The sequence below is a fragment of the Phodopus roborovskii genome, unplaced genomic scaffold, assembly GCF_943737965.1.
Source record: "Phodopus roborovskii unplaced genomic scaffold, PHOROB, whole genome shotgun sequence".
Classification (NCBI taxonomy): Eukaryota; Metazoa; Chordata; class Mammalia; order Rodentia; family Cricetidae; genus Phodopus; species Phodopus roborovskii.
The window spans coordinates 31500354-31515694 of NW_026126447.1; the positions used below are offsets into that span (position 1 = coordinate 31500354).

Sequence of the window (15341 nt, forward strand, 5' to 3'; positions counted from 1 at the left end):
CATGAAAACAAGAGCTTGCCCAGACCCAAAGTCTGTATGTCCCAGTGAAATTTCTAACAGGTGAGAGAGCCATTCCCAAGCCAAGGGGCTTCATTGTGGATTTCACAGTTTAACTATCAATTACATTTTTATGTTCTGAAGGAGAACTGGAAAAGGGATTTTAGAGGAGGAGGAGGACAGACAGAACTCTGGTTAGGAAAGAGGTTAAAAAGCCAAATGGCTTTCTGGTTGTTGCTCTACCATGGAGTTTTCATTGCTCTTATTCAGTTGGTTTGGGTTTTGTTTGCTTTTGTGGGCATGGGGGAAAGCCCTTGATAAAAGGATGTTAATCCCACTCATGGTTCGGGAATCCTCATGACTTATTTCCCCTCACCTGGCATGGGAGTGCAGCCTATAACCAGAATCTGGAAGGATCAGAACTTCAAGGTTATCTTTACCTCTGAGTTCAAGGCCAGCCTGGTTACATGAGACAAGCCAGAGATAAGGCTCAGCAGATAAAGGCGCTGTAAACCAATCCTTACTACCGAACTTTGATCCCTAGAACCGGTATGTAGGAGAGAACTGACTCCTAAAGGTTGTCCTCTGACATCCATAGGTAGACTGTGCTACATGTACCCCTACACACACACACACACACATACACACACACACACAATCAGAAATTAATTTTTAAATTTTAGCTCATTTTACTAGAGGCTAGAGAGATTGCTCAGTGGTTAGGAGTGCTTACTATCCTTACAGAGGACCAAGTTCTATCCCATCACCCACATGGCAGTACACAGCCATCCCAGTGCCAGAGGATGTAACACCTCTGGTCTCCACGGGCACCAGTCACACAGGAAGTACACATTAAAAGATGCAGGCAAAACATACACAAAATAAAAATCTTTACAAAATCTTTCCTGTCAATAAACTAAATTCAAAATACCTACTAAATATAAAATTTTAATAATAATAGTAATTATAAATTCATTTAATTCTGATATCTCTCCCTTCAAAATAGAACAATTAACTCAGTCAAATATTTTAGTGAAAATCCAGTCTATGAATTTTCAAATTATGAAATATTTGCAAGTTATATTAAGAAAATATGATTCTGTTGAAATATTATAATATAGTATAATTTATCTTTATATCTTTTATACTATAAACACAATAAAATTGCATGTATATAAAAATCCTGTGTTTCCTTTAATTACTTTGATACTGTGCAGTATAGCTACTTTATAAAGTTGCTATATGAACTAATGAGTTATCAAAAACTTAAAAGTTAAATATAAAAAGTATCACCTTGTTGAATTATAATGAGTAGCATTACTATAGTGAGGGAACCTAACCTGTACATCAGTCTCAAAATAGACCGATTTAAAACAGTATCCATCTAGATTTTAGGCAAAAGCGAAAAATCTAATTTTGACAGTAACCAAACAACAGAAAATAAAAGCAATGTCAAGATAACACTTTCAACTACCCAATTCCATAGACCAGATAATAATTTTAAATAATAATTACATTGCTAATTGTTAAAATAATATGTGATAGTCTTTTTTCTCCTCAATCATTAAAATCTTATATAATATTCTAATAATAATTTATCACCAAGACAGGGATTTTTCTAGGTAATGTATCATCAAACCACACTTTGTTTCTGGTGTCATATGCTGGCATCAATCCATGTTATAAAATGATACATTGACTAAAAACTTGATAAACTTTGGAATGAAGTTCACAGACATGCTACTAAAAATAGGTCCATTTTAATTTTTTCAACAAATTTCATATGAACACGATGATAGAAGTACATTAGGATAATAGAAATTCACCCTACATTAGTTTTTAATGAATCTTAGGTTTCACAATTCTTTAATATTCCAAAATTTAATTAGTCTTGGAAAATAACTATCATTTCTTGAGCTCCTATCGCCTGGAAGACACTCTGCTCAGCATTTTGCATGCTTTTCCTCACCGGACCCATACAGCCCACTGCACACAGTACAGAATGCAATAATCAATAGCCCCATTGTATAGAAATACAAACTGAGGCTCAGAAAGTTAAAATGTGTGTTAGTTAGGGTGGAGGTTAACAAGAGCCAGTCTTAGCCAGGTGGTGGTGGCACACACCTTTAATACTAGCACTTGGGAGGCAGAGGCAGGCAGATCTCTGTGAGTTTGAGTTCAGCTGGTCTACAAAGTAAGTTCCAGGACTATTACACAAAGAAAACTGTGTCTCAAAAAGAAGGAGAAGGAGGAGGAGAAGGAAAATCAGTCTTTGAATACTTCAGACCAAAACCAAAGCCTTCCTCTGAAACAGCACACGTATCAGCCATCTAATTTTAGGGAAACAGAGTCCTAAGCACACAGAAGGGGAACACCAACCTTGGGAAACTGCTGGGCTGGGTTGGGAAAATGCTGGGCTGGGTTAGCCATGGCCAGAAAAGGGCACTGCTAATCACTACAGAGAGAAGGAAATACAAGTCACACAAAGACTCTCACAGCAATAGTCACCAAAACAGTAAGAATCATTGTCTTCTTGGTGTATCAATGTGCCAGGTAATATTTTAAGGGGATCACACAAAATCATGTTTCCTGAGTTTCCTTATGAACATGTTTTTCATTCTAGATTAAAAAATCCAAAATTTAAGGATCGGTGTTTGCACTCTTATCCCAAACAGTGGTTTCGCTAGACTCGGTGTGCATTTCTTTAAGATCTGATGACAAAAATCAAGTATTTGCCAGGAAATGAACTGTACTAATTTAAAACATCGCCTGGTCATTTCTCCTTCATGGGAGATTAGGTTATTTTCACCAACCAAGAGAAGCCATGACACACGATTATAACAAGCGAGAACCACACTTTATAAAACAGCAGTCGCATTCACGTGCTGCTGGTGTAACGGAAAGACAGGACATTTCAGTTGCTAGTAGCACTGAATTCCTTCTAGTGGGTTTCCTTGAGCTCATTAGATATTCCCTGGCTGATTCTCCTAAGTAATTAGATTTTAACAGGATTTTCAACAGATCAGAGCAATCTCTGTGGGTGCCAATAGAAGAGTCCCCCTCTGGCCTTGCCAGCAGGGCACGGCAGATAACATGCAGACTGGGAGTTAATAGGACAATTACTGGCCTCTTTTAAATGAGTTACATTAATGCACTTAAGCTAAATGGCTCTGCATATGATTAAATATTAACATCTGCAAAATACAAAATCATGCTATGCAATCAAGTCCTGTTGTTTTAATTTCCCCAAAGAAAGATTTCAATTGTTTACACAAATGCCTTTAAATATTGTAGACTAAATATTTCTAGGGTGTAGGAGTAGAAAGTTGGAAGCCATCCCTCTCACTTGAGAGTCCTAACATCCTCTCCTTTAGGATATCCCCATTGGCCAAGACAGAGAAGCTTTAAAATCTAGACAAATATATAATAATAATGGTAATGATGTTCGTGTATTGTCCATACAATAAGAATAGAACATGGGTCACTGAGAAGAGGGACAGTAAGTGCAGGAGACCCCTGAGCAACCCATGCTGGCTCAAATTCAAATGGCAGAGTCCAGAGGAGAGAATGCCAGTACAGCAAAGGACAAGGATGCTGTGGTCTGCGGCTCATTCTCTACCTAAATTTATACACTAGGATTACACCTAAATCATCTAATCATATTTAGGTATAAATCTGGTATACACCTGGACTGTATTTTCTCCTAGTTTGCTAGCACTTGATAAATTGTAGTAATACTTAAACATCTTAGATTGAGTCACAAACTTCTCAATTTTTTTTTTTGCGGGGATGGGGTGGGGAGTGATGAGACAGGGTTTATCTGTGTAGCCCTGGCTGTCCTGGAACTGGCTCTGTAGACCAAGCTGACTTCAAATTCACAGAGATTTACCTGTCTCTGCCTCCTGATTGCTGTAATTAAAGGTGTGTGCCATCACCACCCCCACATAATTTTCAAAAGATAGAAATAGGAGTGGGTAAGGTGACTCAACAGGTTAGGGCATCTACTGCCAGCCTGGTACCTAGGTTTCTTTCCTGGAGCCCACATGGTAGAAGGAATAAAGAACAGCTTCCCCTGAGCTATGCACACACACACACACACACACACACACACACACACACACACACACTTAAATAAAATAAACAGAAATTTTAAAAAGGGAGGCCTAACATTTACCTTTGTCTCTGCATTCAGATGATATTGGTCTGTGACTCTAGTATTTTGGCTGTCATTCATGAAACCTCCTTTGCCTCAGCCCTCCAAAGGGATGACTATGCTTGCTCCCTTTCTTGTGTATAGGAAACCTGGGTCTGATGGGAGGTTAGTACAGGTCCATCACTAGTTTCCTAGGTGACTTCAAATAAGTCCTTTGGTTTTGTGATCTTCTAGTGTGTCATTCTGATTGTGAGGACAGGTCTCAGGAACTCCTGACATTTTAGGTACAGGCTTGTGTTTGTAATCTCAGTACTATGGAGGCAGGGGCCAGAAGATCAGGAGTTCAAGGTCATCCTTTGCTTCCTCAAGTTCAAAACCATTGTTGGGTACATGAAACAATGTCTCAAAAAAAAAAAAAAAAAAAAAAAAAAAAAAGAAAAGAAAAAGAAAAGGGGAGAGGGGAGGAAGAGGGGGTGGGAAGGAGAAGGCAACTCTTAACTCTACAAACTGTCTCTCCTAGTTTTAGCTTTCAGCTGTTTGTCAGTCTAACACTGCTAGAATAAGCAGACAACTTTCTATGTTTATGGTATTCATAAGATATAAAATCTACAGCACGATAATTTCATGTTGCTCTTGCAGAAAACCTATTCCCCCCATTCATATCCACTCATGGCAGCCAGTCCAATGGACATGGTCTCCCCCAGTTGTCATGGACACATGCATGTTTGTGATAAGATTCATATGCCTCCTACTCCTGAGCAGATGCCACTAAAAAAAAAAAAAAAAAGGAAATGAGAAGGAGAGGAAAAGAAATTAAAGGAAGGGGGGGGGCTGGAGAGACTGCTCAGCTGTTAAGAGCACTGGCTGCTCTTGCAGAGGACCTGGGTGAGTTCCCAGCACTCACATGGTGGCTCACAACCATTCATAATTCCAGCTCCAGGGGGATCCAATGTCATCTTCCGGCACCAGAAGACAACCACATTCACATTCACACATGAATAAAAAATAAAATTTCAAGAAATCCTTTAAAAACTATTCTTAAAATCAAAGCAAATAGATAAGCTCCAAGGTCAGAAATTTAAAGAAAAAAATATTTGCCATTACATTATCTTCAATTTCTTCAATTTCAAAATGTGTGTGTGTGTGTGTGTGTGTGTGTGCCATGACATACATGTGGATATTAGAAGACAGCTTCCAGGAATTGGTTCTCCTTTTCCAGAGTACTTTCTGGGGACTAAACTAGGGTTCACACAGCAAGCACCTTTACCAGCTGAGCCATCTCACTGAGCTGCAATATTTAAAAACACCAGTTGTAGCATTTATCCCTGTGTCTGAAGAAAATAGAGAGAGACTATTACCAGGAGACGTGTTCAATGAATCACCAGTGAACATGCCAAATACGGCCCAGAAAAAAGACAGAAAGTCATTCTTTCCTTACAGCAACTCATCAAAATTAACCAGCCATTTGCATGTACCTAATTCTAAGTTGCTACATTCAGAGGCGATCTCATTAGACTGAGGACATTTTCCCACTGGCTTCATTTTCTCTGCCCGTTGCCTATATTATGATTTCCTCTTACAGTTCAGTTGGAGACCTAACCTTTCTAAATTTTATCCCTTAACCTTTCATGCATTTGATAAAAAATAAAATAACTCTACTTCAAAAGCATCGTAAGTGTTCCTCGTAGTGACAGGCAGACAGGCCTGTAATCTCAGCAATCATTCAAGGCTGAAGCAGGGGTCCTCAAGTTCCAGGCAAGCAAAACAAACAAACAAAATCATCAAAATACATCAAATTCCAATTTCTTGCTAGAAGATAAACTTATTTTGAACTCAAGTTGCCGAATAAGTCATTATGAAAAAAAAAAATCAATATCCTCCCCCCCCCCAAATTTGGTTTTTCTTAAAAGGAAGCAGCCATAGTCAAACATTACCCTCTGCCCCATGTATGTGTGTATGGGGGGCAAACATTACCCCCATGCCCTATATATGCATTGGGGGAAAACTTTACCCTGTGCCCCATATATGTGTGTTGGGGGTGGGTATTATAGAAGCTAAAGGGCAACTTTCAGAATTCTGTCTTCTCCTACAGTATGTTCTAGGGACAGAACTCATGTTAGCTCACTTGTAGGGCACATGCCTTTACCTCCTGAGCCATCCTCACATTGTACTTTAACATTTTAGTGCAGAGCTAGAGAAATGGCTCAGTGCTTAAGAGCACTTACTGTTCTCCCAGAGGACCTAGGGTTGAACTCTTAGCACCGCATGGAGTCCCATAATGGTCTGTAACTCTAGTTCCAGAGGATCTGACATTGTCTCCTAGCATCTTTAGGCACCTGAAGTTACATGCATGTACCCATACTTAGAATTATATACATATACATACTTAAAAATAAAATGAAATCTTTAAAAATACTTTTTTAATCTAAAAGAAAAAGAAAGAACAACCATTTTGCTGAGTCAACATTTATGGATCCACTTGGTAAACTGTCAGATTAGTCAGGGACAGAACAGAATTGATAGAATGATTGCTGAAGAGCTGCTGGTCCTTGGTCTGTGTTGGAAGCCCAGAGAAGCTGGTCCTAATATCACAGAAGGGATGCTGCAGCAGCAGGAGACATGGCCTTGCCAGTGGGAGTGAGAGCAAGCAGGCAAAGACAAAGTTCCCTTTTTTCGTGTCCCTTTATCTGGGCCGCCACCAGAAGGTGCTACCCACCCCACCTTTAGGGTGGGTCTTAACAATTCAAATAATCTGACCAAGACAAACCCTCACAAGAGGAGTACCCAGGCAGCTTGGGTTTCGGTTGATTCCAGATGCGGTGGAGTTGAGAGTCAAAATCAGCCATTGCAGCTTTGAACCTCACTGGGCAACACAAAGTGTGAACTCCCACTTAGAGAGGAGACATAAAGTATTTGACTTGCCATTCATTGAGGTTCCCAAGGACTGGATTTTCTTCCCCTATGCCACCAAGTCCACCTGTTGAAGCTGTGACTGTCCCACACACACACACACACACACACACACACACACACACACACACACACACACCACTCTATATTTAAAGAGAGGGCTAATGAGGTAATCAAGGTTAAATAAAGCCATAAAGGTAAGGCCCTCCTGTGATAGGATTAATGTCCTTACAAGAAGAGGCACCAGGAAGTTTGTTCTCTGTCCATCCATGGATGGGCACACAAAGAAGGACATATGGACGTGCAGCAAGATGGCAGCCGCCTACAAGCCAGGAAAGGAGGCCTCATCAGAAACGAACCATATCCAACAGCACCCTAATCTTGGACTTCCAGCTTCCAGAACTGTGAGAAATGTCAGCTGGGCAGATAACCACCACCTGAGCAAAGGCAAAGTTACTAACCAAGAGGTATCAGCCTCCAAGTTTCTGGATACTCTGGTTTGCTCTGTGTCTACAGAGCATGTCTTAGGGTTTCTATTACTGTGAAGAGACACCATGAACATGGCAACTCTTATAAAGGAATCATTTCATTGTGGTGCTCACGTATAGTTTAGAGGTTTAGTTCGTTATCATCATAGCAGGAAGTATGGCAGCATGGGGCAGACGTGGTGCTGGAGAAGGAGCTGAGAGTTCTTCCATCTTGACTCACAGGCAACAGGAAGTGGTCTGTCTCACTGGGCATGGCTTGAGCACATATGAGACTTCAAAGCCCGCCCCCAAAGTGACTCACTTTCTCCAATAAGACCACACCCACTCCAACAAGGTCACACCTTCTAATAGTGCCACTCCCTTTGGGGGCCTTTTTCTTTCAAACACCACATAGCACAAAGGCAGCAGTAACTGATAAGGGAGGAATGTCTAAGTGTCAATCAACTGTTCCTGAACCACTTCTCATGGTTGCCCCTAGAAACAAATGCGTCTTTATCTTCTGACAAGTAGAATTATGATATTGTGAAGAAAAGCCTCTAGGTAGAAAAACAGAAGCATCATCCCAAGAATTTGGTGGATTTCTCTCTAACGATGAGCTTTTTTAACAGGTTGTATTTGTGTGTGTGTGCACGCGCGCGCACATGCATGCGTGTCTATGTTTTCATGCATGTGTGCTTGTGCGTGCGTGTGCGTGTGTCTGTGAGTGCATGTGTGTGCATGCGTGTGTGTGTGTATGTGTATGCAGCAGGAGGGGGGTGAGAGAACAACTCTCAGAAACCAGTTCTCTCTCTCCACCATGTGGCTCCCGGCTGGTCATCAGGCAAGTGTCCTTTCCTGTGCTTACCTTACCTCTCTGGCCCATCAGCAATAAACTGTTAAACTGATTTCTCGAAAAAGAAATAATAATAATAATAACACTTGGGTCCACAGAAGGTTCAGTGGGTGAGGATACTTGTCCCTCAGCCTTAGGAACTGGGTTCTGGGTTTCACAGGATAGAGAGACAAGAGAACCCACTGCTGTGGGATAACCCTTCTGTATGCTGTGAACATGCGTTGCTCTCATTGGTTGGTAACAAAAGCTGCCTTGGCCTATAGCAAAGCAGAATATAGCTAGGTGGGAAAGCCAAACTGGATACTGGAGAGAAGAAGGGCAGAATCTGGGAGATTCCAGACAGCTGTTGGAGGAGCAAGATGTGTTAGAGCACAGTAAAGCCATGAGACATATAGCAAAACACAGATTAATAGGGATGGGCTAATTAAAATGTAAGAGCTAGTTAGTAATAAGCCTGAACTATAGGCCAAGCAGTTTGTAATTAATATCAAGCCTCTGAGTGATTACTTAGAAGTGGCTGCAGGACAGGTTAGGACAGAGAAGCCTCTGTTTACAACCCATCCCCATAAACTGTCATCTGCCCTACCCATCCACATACATGTCACACACAAGCACCTTGCACAAATAAAAACTAAAAATAAAATTAAAATATCTTTAGTAGTATTGTTATTGGAGTAATTTTTTTTTTTACTTGTGTCTAATGCTTCCCTCCTACAAAGAGAATTCAACCATTCAACCGTGTCTCTCTCTTTATTCATGCAAACCTAGCTGGTAACTTTGTAAAGAAAAAGTGGGCACATTCTACCTGGTTGAAGAAAAGTCAGCAGACAGAAAGCACAAACACTTTTGTTTTATAAATCCTACATGCAGCCTAATCTACATAGAGAATCCAGGATACCCAGGACTACACAGAGACCCAATCTCCAGAAACCAAAAAGAAAAATAATAACAGTAATAACAAAAATAAATCTTCCACATAAGGAACTACAACCTAATGCTGTACTCTGCTAGGAAGCCTGTTTGCTCCTAAATGAAATCAAAGTGGCTGTGTGCAGAATAAAGCAGTATTTTTGGCTTAAATATTCAACTTTCTATTTCTTGAATGGTTAAGAAAGAAGTAAAATGGGGTGTATTTAACTCGGGCCCTTTCAGAAAGGCTACCAGTGTCCCTGCAGGAGAAACCTCTGTGCTCTACTACTGGAGCACAGAGAAACCAGGAGCAGACGTGAAGCTCGGCAGAGGTGGAATTATCCTTGCAATGACTGCAGTAAATGTTTGTTGAAGGGGAAAAATGGAAAGAGAAGATCTACCATATATACCCAGCTATAATGGAAAGCCCATTTCTGCCATATACATTAGAGAAATTGTTCGAGAAGAGTTCATCCATGTGAAAATATTAGCACTGTAATTCTGCCAAGGTCAGCAAGACCTAGTGATTCGCTGAGATATCACCTTCATTTCACCAGGTAAATAAAGGCTCCTTCCTTGCTGCATCCTAGGAAGAAGCACCGCAGAACAACGCTTAAATTATGAGTACAGCACATATGTTCCGTACCATATCGTTTACAGCACAATTTAGCATAGACATAATGCTTTGTAACAAACTACAGTACCATTCACAAAATGCATTTAAATAGCATAATTTAGTTCATTAAATCCCGTCATTTACAGTAAATCAAAATCATCACAGGAATTGAGGAGAGTACACAGTTGTTTGTTTGAATAGTTAAGCTAGGCAAGTCAATTTCTTTCTGAAGGTCAAGGACAGAGTTGTTTCCATTTTCTGTGATAAAAACGATACAGCTGGTATCAAAAGATAATTTAATGTCATCTCAAAATGATCAACCTGTTTTTTTTTTTTCTCCCTCCCCCTTCCTGTCTCCTGGTTCCATCTAGTATGACTGCCATCCTGAGACAGATTTCACTCCCCCAACAGGTCTGTGGGCTAGTTACCTGGGATAGATGTGCAGATTTTTACAAAATCTCAAACATACTATCTCTTCAAAATTTTAACCAAGATGTATATCATTAATCTTGAGAAAACTCCAAATGCTTCAAATTGTAGTTTGTGGAATTAAATTTGATTTACTTACCTATTTATCATGGCTTGACAGAAGTTCCTTGTGGGTAGGAGCCTGCCCAATTAATTGTTTTCTGAGCCTACAATCAGGTAGTGTTTGTTGATTGCAAACTTCTAGAAAGCAAGGAGAGGTCTAATTATTCACTTATTTATATTCCTCATGGCCCCAGCCACAGTACTTCAAATATATCCAGGAAATACTTGTTAAAATCCTAGGCCAAGCGGATGACTCATTGGAGTATGGAGCCCGACAAACTGAGCTCAATGATGAAAGAAAAGCACCAGTTTCTGCAAGTCATCCACATGTACACCATGCCACACACATGCTACATAGGAAATTAACAAGAATAAATATGTCTTAATTTAAAGTCTTGTTAGAGCACGTCTTTGTAAAGTTTCTATTGCATCTGAATGCAGACCAGGACCAAAATCAACTCAGGAAGGAAAGGGTTTGTTTGATCTTACAGCTTCCAGACTATCATGGAGAGAAGTCAGGACAGGAACTCAAGGCCTGTAACCCGGAACTGAAGCAAAGACCATCAAGTAACACTGCTTACTGCCATGCTCCCCATGGCTTGCTTAGACTGCTTTCTTATACAGCCCAGGACCACCTGCCCAGGATGCCACTGCCCACAGTGGGCTGGTCCCTCCCACATCAATTATTAATCAAGGAAGCAGCCCGCAGACTTAACCTGGGGACCAAGCTGATGGAGGAATTTTCTCATTTGAGATTTGTCTCTTTCCTGATGGCTCTAGCTTGTGTCAAGTTGACAATAAAGGGGGCATACGTTGTTCATAAGCACAACAAATCAGCCTTATTTAAGAATATTTTATATTTATTTGCATTGTGTGTGTGTGTGTGTGTGTGTGTAAGAAAGCATGTGATATTGTCCTCATGTAGAAGTCAGAAGACAACTCTACAGGACTGGGTTTCTATCCTTCTACCATGTGGGTACTGGGAATCAAACAGGCCATCCGGCTGGGCAGCAAACCCCTTCGGCTGATGAGCCAACTCACTAACCCAAATCTACTTTTTAAATGGTTTTAATATGCAAGGGCCTACAATAAAAGGCACATAAAGGGGAACACAGAATTTAATGGTGTATTCAACCCCATATTACTGTCTACTGTTCCTTGTGTGCTGAGCAGGGCCTCACATAAAATTGTGTTTTACCTTCCACGGGTCTTTCTATTAGCCTGGACCTAACTAACTCAGCAGTGGCGAAGAGAATGGAGACTTAAACACTAGCCAGCTGCTTGGAAGCCAGCCCAAGCTAGCCAGCACACCACACTTAGCATGCATCTCCTCCCGTGTGTGCTTTGCCATACCGGGTGAACCACAGAAGTGACAACCTCTGGTTAGATCCGAACTCATCCCTGAAGCTGCCCAGAGGTCAGTGAGGTGCTCCAAAGAGAGTACAGTGTCTTGATTAATAAAGGTGGCACAAAATATTCTCTTTGAAGGCCCAGCTTCTCTTCTAGTACATTGTAGGGACCGCTAGAGCTGTGAATGAACACCATGGAAACAGGTGTGAAGGAGAGCTGTCAAGAGAGACAGCTCCTCCTGCTTCTACTCCTTTTCATCACATATCTCTTTCCTAAAAGAGGGACATAGATAAAACTATTAATATTAGGGTATATCATTCTTTTTCAAACCTGAAATTAGGGCCAGTGAGATGGCTTGGCTGGTAAAGGTAATTGTTGCTGAACCTGACTACTGAAGTCCACCATAGGCCTTGAGTGCTGGAAGGACAGAACAGAATATTACAAGTTATCGTCTGACCTCCACATCCCTGTAGCGAGTGAGCGCGTGTGCGTGCACGTGCGCACGCACACACATGCGCACACACACACACCAAGAAATAAATGAAATTCAATAAAGAAAATGAATAGCTTATCTTGTGTTGTTTTGTTTAGCCATCTTCTGTCTTATTAGTCTTTTGCTTGTTTACTTTGATTTCTAGGGGATTTTTTGGGGGGGGGGGTTCTTACTTTTTTAATGCTGCTTGTTTGTTTAAAGAGAGAAAGAAGAAAAATAAGCCACAAAGGAGGGTGAGTTGGGAAATGGGAAGAATGTGGAAGGAATTAGGAGGACAAATCTATGATCAAAATAAGTCACATAAAAAAATTTAAATAAAAAGTATATATAAAGAAAATTTTAAAATAAAATATTAAAAGAACGTTTGCTCTGTTAGAAGGCAAATTTGAAAGTATTCTCATACATAACTGGATTTTGTAGGTGAACATCACCAGCTTAAAGAACCAAGTAGGCGTCTGTCCCCACAAATGACTGATATTAAATGACTACTCTTACTGAGGCTGCAGAGATAATCCAGCCATCAAGAGCCCTTGCTGTTCTTCTGGAAGCCCTGAGTGCAGGTGAGGTGCCAGCACCCTCTTCAGTGACTCACAAACCCTGGAAACTACAGCTCCAAGTGATCTGGCGCCCTCTCCTGGCCTCTATGGGCACCAACATACACAGACACACACATCCATACACAAATACATTTTTTAAAACAAATATCACTGGATTTCCCATAGTGGAAAATGTAATTGCAATAAATACTATTTAAATTGTTTAAAAACAAAAAAATTCCAGGTAGATGCGGTGGTATGGGCCAATAATTCTACTACTAAGGACACTGGAGCAGTAAGATTGTCACAAATCAGAAGCCAGTCTGAGCTGCATAACAGTACCAAGCCAGTCGCAGCTACATAGCAAGACCTGCTCATTCAAAGTGTGTGTGACCAGTTCACCAGGCAGAAGCTTATCCACAGGAAGTAGCAGCAGTGCTTTCTCTTCAGGTCTCATTGGCCTCAGCAGAAGCAAGATGACGAAAGGAACGTCATCCTTTGGAAAGCGTCGCAATAAGAGGCACACGTTGTGCCGCCGCTGTGGCTCCAAGGCCCACCACCTTCAGGAGTCCTGTGGCAAATGTGGCTACCCTGCCAGGCACAAGAGAAAGTATAACTGGAGTGCCAAGGCTAAGAGGCGAAACACTACCGGGACTGGGCGTATGAGGCACCTAAAGATTGTCTATCGAAGATTCAGACATGGATTCCGTGAAGGGACAACACCTAAACCCGAGAGGGCAGCTGCTGCAGCATCCAGTTCATCTTAAGGATTTCAGTCAGTCATAAAATAAATGTTCTGGTTTCAAAAAAAAAAAAAAAAAAAAAGTGTGTGTGTCCCTGGCAGTGGTGACACATGCCTTTAATCCTAGCACCCGAAGGCAGAGGCAGGGAGAACTCTGTGAGTTTGAGGCCAGCTTGGTCTACAGAGTGAGTTCTAGGACAGCCAGGGCTGTTATACAGAGAAACCCTATCTCAAAAAAAGAAAAGAGTGTATGTGAGTGTGTGTATGTGTGTGTGTGTGTGTGTGTGTGTGTGTGTGTGTGTAAGAAGTGTCAAGACTTTCAGGAACAACACAGAAAAATAAGGCATTGAAACAATAACAAAAACTCACCAAGGATGTAGATTTGTAGCAGAAGAAACTCCTCAACTCAGTCTGCACAGGTTCAAGCAGTGTCTGGAAGTGATATGTCAAGACAAGTGATTAAATGACATATAAACCCAGCCTGATGCAGGCTCAGCAACATCTGATTACAAACCCCCAGGAAGACACAGGGGCTTCTCAAGGCTTATTTAAAGGAACTGTATGCGCTGGGTCTCCCTAGGCAAGAAAGAATATATCCAGATCACTCTATTTAAGAATCTCTCCTCATAAATTCCTTTGGGGTTTGGCGGAGATGGCAGAGGCTTACTTGCTGGTTATGGTAATTCAGACACAGAGAAAAAAATCTTCTGGTTATATTACCATTCCAAAAATCTGAATTTGGGGCTTCTTTAGAATTCTTTACTCTTGCTTTTAGCCGCCCCCTCCCAAAAGTGAAGAGTTAAAGATCACAGTTCAGGACCCACACTGCTAAGCAAGCCCCTCCCAACACAGCCATTCTGGGATGACCTTTCAGCGGGTCTCTGGCATGGGCAGTGCAGTCTCCCGGAGCAAAGCCAGAATGTAAGAAGAAAAGTCACATGCAGGGGATGACGCAAGGGAAACAATCATGACTCATGCTGAGAGCCAGAAAGAAATTCCAGGTCTTAGGCACACTAGCTCCTCAGCCTGCTGTTATGCTCAGCATAAAAACCCCTTTCACATTTTATGTTTTGAGATTCCCAGGCACAGAAGGGTGACATCCCAGAAATGAGACTTTGGCAAGGGTCGGGGGAATCTCCTTGCTACTGAGCGGGTCCGGAGTGCATTCCCCTTGGTTCCTCTGGGAACTTCAAAGGACAACTTCCCAATGCTCCAAAGCCCTTGACATGCTGCGGATGACAGAGGGCCTCTCATACTATTTCAGCAGGAGCCTATTGAGGTGACACCGACCTTGACTTCCACATGGAACGCTAGGAAAGAAAAAGTGACGGCTTCTACATCATAAATCTCAAGGGAGGAGCTTCTACTCAGCTCATCCACTATTGTTATTAGATTCCAAGGAAGAGATGGGGTGGGGGCGGTGCTGTGGAGGAAGAGAGAGAAAAAAAGAATGCAAACCCAGTTGAGGTCAGTGTCCTGTCTTCTAGAACAATTGGCCCACAGGGCATGTTGCTACCACCGGTGCCCCTCTGTTTTTTCTGGTGGTGGGTTGAACCCAGATCGTTGAGCATGTTAAAAAACACTATGTCATTGAGATACACCTTTGGCCCTGTCTTTTTTTTTTTTTTTTTTTTAAACCAGATCCAGGCAGCCTTCTGGGAGCAATGTCTTCTAATGATGACTGACCCCAGGACAAACTAGCAGGCACTCAAAAGGCATCTGATACCACACACCTGCCCTTGCTCTATGTAACACAAAGTCCCATCTGTGCCAGTTGAGGTAAG

At 41.5% G+C, this 15341-nt stretch overlaps 1 protein-coding gene across 1 annotated transcript; it reads left to right on the forward strand.

Annotated features, from left to right (window-relative positions):
• The first annotated feature begins 13283 nt into the window (after positions 1-13283).
• Positions 13284-13640, forward strand: LOC127224862 (60S ribosomal protein L37-like). The gene has a single exon (XM_051188008.1). The coding sequence runs from the start codon at positions 13292-13294 to the stop codon at positions 13580-13582; it is 291 nt and encodes a 96-aa protein (XP_051043965.1). The 5' UTR covers positions 13284-13291; the 3' UTR covers positions 13583-13640.
• The last annotated feature ends 1701 nt before the right edge of the window (positions 13641-15341 follow it).